Source organism: Sphaeramia orbicularis, chromosome 5 (assembly GCF_902148855.1).
Source record: "Sphaeramia orbicularis chromosome 5, fSphaOr1.1, whole genome shotgun sequence".
Lineage (NCBI taxonomy): Eukaryota > Metazoa > Chordata > Actinopteri > Kurtiformes > Apogonidae > Sphaeramia > Sphaeramia orbicularis.
Window position 1 is genome coordinate 43,420,178 of NC_043961.1, and position 14,229 is coordinate 43,434,406.

The 14,229-nt window shown below is 39.2% G+C and overlaps 1 protein-coding gene across 1 annotated transcript; it reads left to right on the forward strand.

Moving 5' to 3' along the window:
* Window positions 1–216: 216 nt before the first annotated feature.
* On the forward strand, window positions 217–12,321 carry LOC115418952 (transmembrane protein 263). The gene is made up of 4 exons (XM_030133517.1): window positions 217–232; window positions 400–634; window positions 1,552–1,636; window positions 11,678–12,321. Exons 2-4 carry the CDS (start codon window positions 626–628, stop codon window positions 11,962–11,964), a joined length of 381 nt encoding a protein of 126 aa, XP_029989377.1. The 5' UTR covers window positions 217–232; window positions 400–625; the 3' UTR covers window positions 11,965–12,321.
* The last annotated feature ends 1,908 nt before the right edge of the window (window positions 12,322–14,229 follow it).

The following is a 14,229-nucleotide window of genomic DNA, read 5'->3' on the forward strand; positions in this document are numbered from 1 at the left end:
ACCCTAACCCTATAAATGACCCTAACCAAATGAATGACCCTAACCCAATCAATTACCCTAACCCAAGGAATGACTATTTTAGGGCCTAGGGTTATGTTGAAAATTGTGAGTTTTTATGGTTAGAACATCAATATCATTTCTGTATGTTAAAACATGTTGATTTAGCTGTAATACCATCAGTGACCAGTAGAGGGTGCAAGTCGCAGGGAGGGGAAGGCAGAGAAAGTAGAAGGTAAATGTTTGACAGTAAATATTTATATTTACTGTATAAATTCAGAGATCAGAATACGACTCTTCATCACTGAACCATCAGCGACACAAACTTTAGTCACAGGATGTGAGTTATTGTGATTTCCGGATCAGGGCAGTACAACAACAGTAAGTGGTTTTATTTTGCAGGTCCATGGCGGATGTGCCGCGCGTGTCCGTGGACGGTGCTTTGATGTCGGACTAAAGGCGCCACGTCGGCAGATGCTGCGGTTGAAGCAAGTCTTGCGTGGATCTGCGTGGACCTGACTGAACAGAACCGAGCCCACCCCCCACCCCCTAAGACTCTCAGGGATAAAGTAGGTTATCATCTATCGGGAGGCAGATCCACGGACTCAGGTGTGGAACCAGTGGAACAATGGTGAAGGTAAGACCAACAACAACAGGGCAGAAATGATGAACCGTCCACATGATCTGGAAACACTAACGCGAACTAATGATATGAGCATTCAGGATCACCACTGTATTCGCTGTCATTAAAACATACTTTACAAGGATTTGGGTCATTTCAGTTTCATCTGCAGACGTTTGAACTTCTGACTTCACAGGAGCAGCTGCTGATTGGGAAATATTTTTAATTCTTATTTTTTGTTTTGTTTTGGTCACTTTTCTCCTTAATCGTTTTGCTGGATGGAGAGTTACGTCTTCTCCACAACCGCGGGATATAGAATAGAATAGAACAGAATAGAATAGAACAGAATAGAATAGAATATCGTTATTTGTCATTGTAACGCCTACAATGAAATTAAAGTGCCATACAATCTGTTTATCATGTATAAAACTCCCAAAAAATAAAAATAAATAATAATAATAATAATAATAATAATAATAAAAGCAGCTAAATTAAAGGTTAGGGTCAAATAAATAGGTAAAACTTGAAAAACACAAGCAGAAACCTATCACTGGCACACAGATAAACAGTGTTCAGTTATTACACGGATCTATTAAAGAACATGTTCCACATGTGTATTTATGGACTGGTAAAAACTTTTCTTAAATCTGTTTGTCCTCATCTTTATTGTTATTTATCATTTGATGGTAACAGTTCAGAGTGTGTCCAGTGTGTGAGTTGTCATTAATGTTTGTTTAGCTGAAACATCAATTGTCCAATAGAAGTAATGAACTGTCTGTTTAGTGAAACCCAGATGGGATATTTATTTAATTATTTATTTATTAGTTTATTTGGTTTTTTTGACTGACTGATTTCTTGCTGTATGTCTTTTTGTCCAGGTGATGCATGTAATTAGTACGTGTCTTTATCTGTTTTTTTTTTGTCTTTTCCAGAATGTGAACAGTGTTAACGCCGAGTCCCTGCTGGGCGCTGCAGCATCCTCAGACCAAGCCCAACCCTTGAGTCTGTCAGCCGAGGGTAAGCCTTCGCCACCTGGGAACATGCTGCAATCTCTGCTCACATGTTACGTTCTGCTATTTCAGAACCGCCAACTTTGTCTGGGGAATATGGGTGTTTGTATTAGACACAGGTAACAGTCCAAGTACACCTGTACATTAGAATAAACCCACGCACAGGTCACAGAAAACACCTGTAAATGAGAATAAACCTATATACAGGAAACAGAAAGCACCTGTACATGAGAATAAATCCACACACAGTTAACAGAAAACACCTGTAAATGAGAATAAAACAACACGCAGGTAACAGAAAACACCTGTAAATGAGAATAAACCTATATACAGGAAACAGAAAGCACCTGTACATGAGAATAAATCCACACACAGTTAACAGAAAACACCTGTAAATGAGAATAAACCCACACACAGGTAACAGAAAACACCTGTAAATGAGAATAAACCCACACACAGGTAACAGAAAACACCTGTAAATGAGAATAAACCCACACACAGGTAACAGAGTACACCTGTAAATGAAAATAAACCCTCATACGGGCAACAGAAAACACCTGTTAATGAGAATAAACCCACACACAAGTAACATAAAACACCTGTAAATGAGAATACACCCTCACACAGGTCACAGAATATACCTGTAAATGAGAATAAATCCTCACACAGGTAACAGAAAACACCTGTAAATGAGATTAAACCCTCACCAGGTAACAGAAAACACCTGTAAATGAGAATGCACCCTCACACAGGTCACAGAAAACACCTGTAGATGAGAATACACCCTCACACAGGTCACATAATATACCTGTTAATGAGAATAAATTCTCACACAGGCACCAGAAAACATCTTTAAATTAAAATTAAACCCAAATGAGAATAAACACACACAGGTGATTGATGGATGAAAAATACCAAAAATCACAAGAAAACTACATTAAAACACAATTAAACTAGTGATATAAAACAAGTATAGCTAGTTCAATACTTGTGTTTTAAAAATTAATCTTATTGTGACTGTTGTGGGCAGTGTTGAAATGTGAGTGTCCATGTTTGGTTGAATATTGCTCATTTCAGAATACAAACTTAAGATAACATTTAAAAAGTAAAAATGTAAATCAGAAAAAAAAAACATCATTTCACATGCATATTTTTAAACAGACTCTCAATGTCACTAATTAATTATTATTGTCATGAGACAGACTTTGTGTTTATTTTTCCAATGACCACCTTAAATCCTCCTTAATCTGGACCTTTAATACTAATACTGACATTCAGTTAATATGGTTTAAAAAATTAAATACTGATTATTTAACACAGATGGACACTCCATCTTTAAATTACAGCCTTGGGCCATTATAGAACTGAAAAGAATCAATAAATACTTTCTAAAAAAACTGTAAAAGCTCAGGTGGAATGACATCAAATATTTTTAAACCATGTCCCATAATGTGCAAAGACATTGAATTGTTTTATATCATGAATCGTTATCCCATACACAGATTAATCTAACACATGGATAAGGTCAGGGTTTGTCCAATGAAAGAACCTTCAAATGAACATCAGGACTGAAAGAAGAACATTTAATAAAGGGGGATACATGACATTTTGGAATTTTTACATGAAAAATGACTCAAAACTATTATCAAAATGATGAATGTAGGGGGGATCATGTGATGCACCGACCTGAGTAGACATGGTAGTGCCAGCTCCCGGCTGTATTGGTAGAAACGTTATTTTTTTAAACTAATTTTCTACCAGTGGAAAACCTTGGCGGATGCACATTTGATTCATCATGTCACTGGATGCTTTTTTTGCGCACCCTGGCTCGAGTAAAAAGAAGGAGAGTAAAGCTAATGCTATGAAGGCTAATGCTAGCCAAAACAATGAGCTTGAAATGGAAGATGATGCAGAATATATGACTGACGTTGCCAACATTGGAGAGCTAAGTGAACAATGAGATAAACACTTTGTTGTTTGTGTTACTGCAAACATCCAGAGGATGCTGGACAACAAACTAGCAAACATAATTAAACCAGTTGACAAAGTCTCGGAGAAACTCGACAACTTGATTCAAAGACTGGGGACAAGTTGAACAGTGGGTCTCAGACCATGAGGATGAGTCGGCAGCAACAGCCCCCCGGGTGAAAGCCCTGGAAGGTCAACTACAAACGGTAACAGATCGACTGGACAGCTTCAAAAACCAAAGTTGATGCCAAAATGGGAGAATTGTTTGTCTTAAAGAAGGTACGGAGGGCAAGTCACCAGTGGCCTTCTATGAAAAGTGGATTGCAGAAGTTCTGAATATTCAAACTGATCATATTAAGCTTGACAGAGCCCGCAGTACAGGACCATCAACAAGACTCACCGACAGAGAGGGATCAAGAGCCATCCTGGTAAGGATGCATGATTACACCGACAAACAGAAAATCCTGCAAGCAGCCAGAAATAGAGGCGCACTAAACATCGAGGGTAGCAATGTCTCATTCTACCAAGATTTCTCCATGGAGCTTGTGAGAAACAGGATGGAGTTGGCAAATGCCCAAAAACAACTGAGAGAAGCTGGAATAAGCAGGGGTTTCAATAACCACTGGCTATTTTAATATGTTTCGCCGGCTACTTTCCGCTCCGGAGCCCAGGTCAGGTCTTTTCTGCCACCCAGCACAAGATTAGAAACCTCCCGCTTGATCGTGAAAAAAAATAAATGTATTTACGTATGGATCGCGGGGCTTTACTTGTATTACCAGATTACTATTACTAGTGACCCCTGCCGGATATATCGTCATTCGTTCACACAGGGAAATGTCAACCTCTGTACAGGGTCAAAGGTCTGTTGAGCCAATGAATGTGACCCTGCAATCCCCTGTGCGGACGACACTGAACTACAGCGGGTTTGACCTGGATTGCTGGGGCACCCACTGTATACAAACTAGGGCATTAACAAAAAACCAGTTTGTCGACGCAATGACGTCTGTGGCACAAGTTGATGTTACTTTGGAGGAGTCGACTAGTCATGTGTTATTCTCTCTTTCCCTTCCATCACCCGACAGCGCATGAGCCTTCATGCAGTGCATGTCAATACTCTAATTTTTCTACATGAAAACATGGCGCACAAGGTAGTGATGCGCAGATCTGCGGCCCCAGGTCAGGTTGGTGCGGGTCCAAAAAATGTCACTTTATCTGTGGGGCGGGTGAAATAATTCCACAAAGCCGTTGGGGAAAAAAAAAAAACGACCGGTGCATCACTAGTACAAGGCCAAGACTGAAGGAAGAAGACGACTCAGAGTAGGATTATTAAATTGATTATGATCTACTAAAGAATGGGCCGGATCTACTAAAGGTTTGCATGTGCAAACTCATTGTACACGCAAAAAATGTACAAACTGATTTACTAACAGTGCGCACTAAGAGTTGTGTCTTTCAAAGGTGCAAAAGAGCGCGTCTGATCCAGTTAGTACATTTGGCACAATGAATATGAAATATGGGGCATTTACACGTAGTTGTGCATGTGGTGGGAGGAGAATATATTATTTTAGCAGACACAAAGTGATTTATCAAACCCGAAAGAAATTTTGCTCCTAGAAACTGCGTCTATATTTAACACGTCTCAAAAGGAGGAGGTTGGATGCGTAATTGTGCACACATGGAAGAGGTTAGGAGACATTGGAATGATGAAACGAGATGCAGAGAACATATTTTTCACCCTCGTGTGAACATTTTTGGAGTGACCACCCCCCCCCACACACACACACACACACACACACCTTTAAAATGAAAATAAATGAATGAATGAGTCATGCAATACCTTCTATGACTAAACTCCTCCAACGTTACATTTCCGTGTGTCTGGATCATTCGGCGCACTGTTACCATTAGTGCTCGTGGATCCCAGAGCAGTTTAGCACATGCAAAATCCTCATTTAAATAGGGCGGTCTGCAAGACTTTGCACTTGTTGACATTTGTGGAAACAATCTTAGTTGCTCACCTGCAAACCGCGGTTCAACTCCACACGCAAAATTCTAGATTGCCCACGCAAATTAGTACACGCAAATTGGGATCTTAGTAGATTCGGCCCAGCATCAGATCCGGCCCAGCCCAGCAAGTAATGATCTCTGAACCACGCAAGCACGACTAATATTGAATAATAATTTGGACAGCCATTGTGTTTGAATTATTCTGTTCATTTATTTCATAAAGACAATGCACTATTTTCTCTGACATGCTGTGTGTCTTGACTGCCGCAGTCTTAACCTTTTGCCACTTATGTTGTTCACTTAAATTTAAAAGAAAATTCAAGGTGTCAATCTATGTTTTGTTTTGGTTAAAATGTCTGAGAAGGACTGTTGATGCTTGTATATAGCAAGTTTTTTATTCTGCTCTTTACTGTACATTATTAATGTTACAGTGAACGTTAGTACAAGTTGCTCGTTGTTGAATGGCTGTGTGTCTGTGTTGTTCCTCCGTTGTCAATGTGATGACGTCATCACACGACCAGTCAACTCAACTTCGACTTTATTGACAAATAAGTCGATCTGAAAAAATCTGAAGTCACTAATGTCCTAATACAAACATGGCTGAGCACATGCACCTTGACGTCACCTGGGACCCCAGAATCGTGCCCATTTACCCAACACATGCATAAACTGTGTGGCATGTGCTATTGTTTGTATACATTTACACCACCACGTCACTGATAACGTGCCGCAATGTAGTTCCCCGAGTTTTGCAACATTTGAAAAACAAGAAAAGCACTCGGAGAGCGCAGACCTCCGCCAAGACAGATCTGCCCCCCCTGATCACCACCAAAATTTAATAATTTCTTCCTTGTGCCAGTATCAACATTTCCTGAAAATTTCATGAAAATCCGTCCATAACTTTTTGAGTTATTTTGCTAACAAACAAATACGCACGCATGCACACAAAGCAAAGTGATCACAATACCTCCTGGCGGAGGTAACAAACAGACAATTATATTATTTCTAACCATTTTATTTAAAATGAATGTTGTCAGTGTGCGTTCTATATATGATCCATTGGCTTTATAATTGTAGTTTTCATTTGCCTCGGAATATGTCTGTCGTTCGACTAAAATTAGTGCCTTGCGCACGAGCGGGAGCAGAGATCCTTCACCTTCATAGACAAGATCTCATGCGAGGAGAATGGGGGGGGGGAGCAAAATATGGATTTTGTAAATTATAACAGATCTTTGTAAGGTGTAAACTAATAGTTTCTATGTAAAAAAATTTACCAAAATACGTAATGAATGATGGTGGTTGGAAATAGAATATGAAATACTCACATTTAAACAGAACAAACCAGCTTCAGGAAACTTTATTGCAAATTTATACATGGACTGGCAAAAATCCAAAACCAGCTAGTACCCCTTATTAAACCTATATGTCTGGAGTAGTAGTTATCAGCATAATTTTACATTTTCATTTGCAACAGACACTTTCTCCAATCTTCCAGGGCCCATTTGGTGATCAGATCTCCCAGTCTGAATTAATTTGACCATCAGATTTATACAAGATCGAGGAGCATGTGTCTTTTCATCAAATGACTCATTTTAAAGTTGATTTGACCTTCAACAAATATTAAATGTACAAATATATGTGAATAATAAATGAACAAAGAATAATGTAAATGGAGATCACTAGACATAGTTTGGAGCAAGGTCACTCTTTTTTTTAGTCTTTACCTGTTATGAAGTCTACACTGCCTTTTGCAATACAGGCATAGTTCTCTTTTCAGCTTTAAAACTGGTCATAAAATTAGGTAAAAATGAGGTATGTAAAACAGTCATTTTGCTTTAATGTGGCATAGGGAGGCTTCAGCGTATACGTGTATACCAGGGCTTTGCCCCTGGACCCCACCCCTGCCATCTGGGAAGAGCAACCTACTTTTAACAAATAACCAGCTACTCTGAAAATTACTGAAACCCCTGAAATAGGTACTCTTTTCTGTACTCTGTCATTCAAAGTCTTTCATCCCAATGGCACCTGCTCCTCATTCACCACCACCAAGGAAATCAGTGACTATGTTCACAAAATGATTGCATCAAAATAATCGTTTGCCCATGTAGACAAAACATATGAGGACAGCTCCAGGTATGACTGTTAAATGAATAATAGTCTGAAAATAATGTGTCCATGTGAAACATTGCGCTCTCATATACAGGCCTCCTGCTTAAAGTTTTGTATCTTTTTCTTTCTGTTCTATTATAACACGCTGGTTTTTATCTTACAGTTGCAATCCAGCATGGGGAAGTGTGCTTCTCTGTTCTGATCCTCATAGCTGTACTTATTAGGAGTTAATAGTACAACAAGGTAAATTTTGAATAGAATTTTGTGAATGAGCGTGCGCATTTGCAATGCTCTGTTTTTATGTTCCAATGTTAGCAGTGTTTCCGGGCTTGTTTAGGTTTTGCTCACATTTTTTTAACATTTACAAAGTTTACTTTACATTGAAGGCTACAGACTGGTCCATCTCATGTAAAACAAACAAGTCTGATTGTGGTAGACAATTTAAAATAAATTTTGACGTTGACTATTAAGATAAGTATATGGAATTTTCAGAGCTCTAATAACATGGCAAAGAGAAAATCTGTCATAAATTCTCTTAAAAGAAACAAGATTCAAATAGCCTATCTCCAGGAGACACATTTAAATGTAGAGGAGCACAAAAAATATTGTAGGGAGTGGGTTGGTCACATTTTTTTCTCCTCACATTCAACAAGTAAAAGAGATTTGATAATTCATTTGCATAAAAACCTTCCATTTACTGCCACAGCCTCTTTTAAAGATACTGAAGGTAGATATGTCCTGGTTAAAGAGATTCTACATGGTGAAAATATTATTTTAGGTAATGTTTATGCTCCTAATATTCAGGATGAAGCATTCTATGCATCTCTGTTTAGTCAATTGGCTAATATGGACTCCCCAAACATGATAATTGGGGATGACTTTAACTGTGCTTTATGCTCAGTGATGAATAGACTTCCTTCTCAAACGAGCAAGTCCAAAAATGCCAAGGCGGTTTTAAATATCAACAAAGAATTTGATCTTAGAGACATTTGGAGGCATTATAGTCCAACTTCAAAACAATATACTTTTCATTCTCACCCCTATCACTCTGCTTCATGCACTGATTATATTTTTGTCTCCTGATGTCTGTCACACTTGCAGATATTGGACACATCACCCTCTCAGACCACGCTCCTGTAATCATGGGAATGCAACTTTTAAGACCCAATGATCGTTTATTCTCCTGGAGAATGAATACAACTTTGTTAACAAATGACAAATTCATAAAATACCTGACAGACCAAACAGATTTATTTTTAGAAACAAATGACAAAAATAGAGCTGATCCAAAAATAGTGTAGGATACTTACAAAGTTTATATGAGGGGTATGATTATATCGTATACAAGCTAGCGGAAAAAAGAGCAAGCTGCCAAACAAGTCGAAATTGAAAAAAAAAAGCAATTAGAGGAAATGTTCTATACAACAAAATCAGATGCAGCTGTTATTGAACTAAAATCAACTATAACACCACTATATAACATGATCAAGAGAAAGGCAGAAATTGATACTTTATTCACTAAACAGAAATTTTTTGAATTAGCTAATAAACCAAATCGTCTGCTTTCATGGCTAGTAAGGAATGCCCCCATTAAATCTCATATATCAGCTGTATTGGATGAGAACAACCAAACACAGATTAATAATCATCAAATTAATGACCATTTTAAAAGATTCTTTGCCAATTTGTACAGCTCGGAGATTGATATAAAGAATCTTAGGGCAGGTGGTTTTTGAATCATCTGCATATTCCACAATTGCCACAGGATCAGTCAAACTCACTGAAATCCCCTATCTCCATATTAGAAATAGATCAAGCTATCTCCACACTTCAATCAGGGGAATGTCCTGGAAAAGATGGCTTCCCGGTTGAGTTTTTTAAGTCAGTGAAGGGGAAGATTAATGACCTCCTGCTAAGGGTTTTCAATAAATCATTTGAGGACTTTAGACTACCTGACTCTTTGTATAGAATCAATATAACCTTAATTGCAAGGAAAAATAGGAACCCAGAACTTTGTTCGTCCTTCTGCCCTGTTAGCCTCCTGAATGTTGATAACAAAATGCTATCAAAGATACTTGCTCTTAGGCTACAGAGAGTGGTGACCTCAATTGTAGAGACAGATCAAACAGGATTTATTAAGGGTCGAAATTCTTATCACAATACAAGACGCTTTTTTCATATTATTCATCACCTTAATTTTGAAAAAAAAGCCTGGTGTTATTGTTTCTATGGATACTGAAAAGGCATTTGATAGAATTGAGTGGGAATATACACTACCGGTCAAAAGTTTTAGAACACCCCAATTTTTCCAGTTTTGTATTGAAATTCAAGCCGTTCAAGTCCAATGAACAGCTTGAAATGGTACAAAGGTAAGCGGTGAACTGCCAGAGGTAAAAAAAAAAAAAAAAAAAAAAAAGTTAAAGAAAAAAAAAAGGTAAGGTTAAACAAAACTGAAAAATAATGTACATTTCAGAATTATACAAAAAGGTGAACAAGAAATGGGTTAACAATGGGTTTGATGGGTCAAGTTGCAGCAAGAAAGCCATTGCTGAGACTTCAAAATAAGAAAAAGAGGCTCGCCTCAGCCATGAAACAACGCCAGTGGACTACTGAAGACTGGAAGAAGGCGTTGTGGACTGATCAAACCTGCAACCTGAAGTCTTCTCTTCACAGTTGAAACTGAGACTTGCTTACTACGACCACTATTGAGCTGTGCTTGAAGCTGTTGTCCTGTGAGTCGCCTATCACGCAAGCTGTTGACTCTCAGAAACTTGTCTTCTGATTCTGTTGTGGCTTTGGGTCTGCCAGACCTCTTCCTGGTAGCATTTCCCCCAGTTTCTGAGTGCCTTTTGATGGTGAAGGAAACTGGACTTATTGACACCTTGACTTTCTTGGCAATTTCTCTGTAGGAAAGACCTACATTTTTAAGTGTTATGATGGTCTGTCTCTTCTATCGTTAATTGCCTTTTCCTCGCCATTTTTATGGTAACACACTACTTTCTGCAGTACAATACTGTTCAAATAATGCTCACAATGGTATGGTACCAAAGTGTGTTCCAACACTACTTTCATGCAGACAGAGGGGGTTGTAAGTAATTAAGAAACATTGGGACACCTGTAGGAATTGGTAGCACCAACTTTCGAGGCTTGATCAACCTCCATTGCTGCAGAACTGCTTTAAGTTGTTAACCCATTTCTTGTTCGCCTTTTGGTATAATTCTGAAATGTACATTATTTTTCAGTTTTATTTAACCTTACCATTTTTTTAACCTCTGGTAGTTCACTGCTTATCTTTGTTCCATTTCAAGCTGCTCATTGGACTTGAACTGCTTGAATTTCAATACAAAACTGGAAAAATTGGGGTGTTCTAAAACTTTTGACCAGTAGTGTATGTTTGAATTAATTTGATCAAGATGACAGTCCTTCCTAAAATATTATATACCACATCTGTGGTATTTGTGAATTTAAATTCCTACTATATTAAATTGATCAATTAAGCATATTAGATTTTATTTTGGAATGGCAGGAAACCTAAGATTAATTTAGCCATTAGCAATCACCCTTTAGCCTTTGGCCATTAGACTTTAGCCTTTATCCATTCTCCTTTAGCCTTTAACCATTAGCTGTTAGCAGTCACCCATTAACCGTTAGCCATCAGCCTTTAGTCATTAGCCTTCATCCATTAGCCTTTAGCCTTTATCTATTAGCTTTTATCCATCAGTCTGTAGCCTTTATCCATTGGCCGTTATTCATCAGTCTTTAGCTAGTGAAAATGACAACTTAACCAATCACTCAGTGTCCATCCAGTGAATTCATTCAAATTTTTTGAAAATGCCTGACACTTTTTCTACATTTATAGGACATTTTGTCTTTGAATGTTCCTACATTTGTGTGACATTTTTGTTAATCACCTCATCTTATCTTGCTTTACCTTTTCTTGTGTGTCTGTTTGATTTGTTCTCAGACTCTGGGAAAGACCATGTGGCCCCCCCACCCAGCGTGGTGTGGAGGGTGACCGGAGGCCTCTTCAATGTCACTAAAGGCGTGGTGGGTGCAGCAGTGGGTGGTGTAGCCTGGATGGGTGGAAAGAGCTTGGAAATCACCAAGTCTGCTGTGACCACAGTGCCGTCAGTGGGGGTGGAGCTGGTGAAGGGGAGCGTGTCAGCTATGGCGGGCAGCGTCTCCACAGTGGGTTCGACTGTTGCCAGTAAAGTCCCGTTTACCTCAAAGAGGAAAGACAAGGCTGAGTAAAGACGATGATGGACCCATGATGATCAGAAGCTTTCCGCCACTCAGACTGTCCACAGTGGAGTCCACCATGGACCTCCCCCATGGAGCTACCCTGTGGAGCCCACTGGGGCCCACCATAGTGCCTTATATACAGGATCCACACTTACACATGTTATACAGACACACACACAATGTCTGTGTGTGTGTGTGTGTGTGTGATTCCAGGTTCAATGGACTGCTGGATACTTCATGATGTTTCAGTTTGTGAATGAAATGTTTCATTTATACATAAAGTCTGTAGTGAATGTGTTACATGAATAACTCATGTCTGTGTGACAGGAAATGTTTGTGTTGAGGAAAATAAAGAGTTCTCCAGTTTTCCATTGAAGTTTGTTTGTTCAATTCATGTTTTCCTTCTCCAGCCTGATTCTGGTCTGGATGTGTGTTTTCAGTGTGTGAGACCTGGATGAGCCTCAGAATGATTGGATTTGTCATTTGTGCTGATGTTTTCTGATGTTGTCTGCTGTTTTAATCAGAAAACAGCAGACAACATTCATGAAACATTGCTCTGCAATATCAACATTTCAATGGAACTTTTGACCAGGAGCAGAGGATGATGGAACTTAAATATGTGTATGTTTTCTATGTGTCCCCCCCCCCCTCTTTTTTTTTCATAATTAAAGTAGTTTTTAAGTTTCAGTATAAGTCAGTAAAGTGTGTCACTGTGAATATTAATGTCGTTTTTATATTCAGGGAACAGTTATGTGTTCATATAAGCAGTCCAAACAAATCTGCATCATATGAAAGCAGGGTGGGGATTTAAAAAAAAAAAAAAAAAAAAAAGGAAAGATTATTTAACTGAAATAAAAATAAAGGTTTACGCTAGGGTAGTGTAATGACCAATGGCCCTGTTGCCTACCAACTTGATATGATTTATATTTACTCAGTTACTGCATGGATCCACTTCCTATGTCTTATAATGGAGAAATTTTTCAAAGTCGCAACAAATCCAAAATCAGAGCCGGATCTAAATAATTTGACTAACTTTTGTTGACATCATCATAAAGAAGCTGTATACGAAGTTTGAAGTCAATCGGAATTGTAGTTTCAGAGAAGAAGACGATTGAAAGTTTTGTAACGGACGACAGACAACAACAGACAACGGCGCCGGACGCCAAATGACGACAATAGCTTACAGTCTCTCAGCCAGTAAGCTAAAAAGGAACACAAGATGTTGGTCAATGCAGAACTTTAAATTTGTACAAGTTCCACACGGACATATTGAAGGAGTGCACATTTACCCGAAATACGAAATAGCAGCTGTCATAGGGTAAAAAAACCCCACAACAAATATGATGTCAACCTGGAATGAAGAGACTGATGGCCCTCCACCATCATTACAGTCCATACAGACTTCCACACATTTCCTGAAGGAAATGTAACCCATGGGCTGATGAGGAGGCGTAACATGCTGCTGTGAGGAACTACCGCGAGACGGTGTGGGATCTAAGATGGCGGCACCCTGCTGCTAGAGTAAAAAGTACTGTTGCTCTTAATCTGCCGGAAATCAATCCCTTTTTTAGGCCCACGCCGAGTAAAGCCGGCGCAGGGCCCATTGAGTCTGCAGTGGGTGCATGGGGACGAAATCGCCAGTGACGCGGTCGCCTTTCTCCACTGTCGCCACTCTCACACATATTCACATTCACGGCACTGAGACCTTTCCGAAGATGTACATGACATGTGCACAAGTCGCACATTTACACCTGCTCAGAATGAATGGGAGTCAATGGGACACGCCCACTCGGGGTTAGTCATGTGGGTGTAAGTGCACGACACGTGACATCTGACCCCACATACATGTGGGGGACCTTGAGAGCTTTCACATAAGGCCAAATATGTGGTTGCCATAGAAACAGCTATATTGTTCTTGCTCAGATTCGTAGTATTTTTTTCCTTCTTTCTTTATTTTTTATTTATTAGGCCCGAGCCGAGTAAAGCCGGCGAAGGGCCTATTGAGTCTGCAGTGGGCGCATGGGGACAAAATCGCCAGTGACGCGGTTGCTTTTCGCCACTGTTGCCACTCTCACACATATTCACATTCACGGCACTGAGACAGACATGTGGGGGAGCTCAAGAGCTTTCAAATAAGGCCAAATATGTGGTTGCCATAGAAACGGTTATATTGTTCTTGCTCAGATTCTTATTTTTCTCCTGCTCATTGAGCTCAATTTCGACCCTCTGAAAATTTACGAAAACTCACCAAATTTTGCCTAAAATTCAGATTTG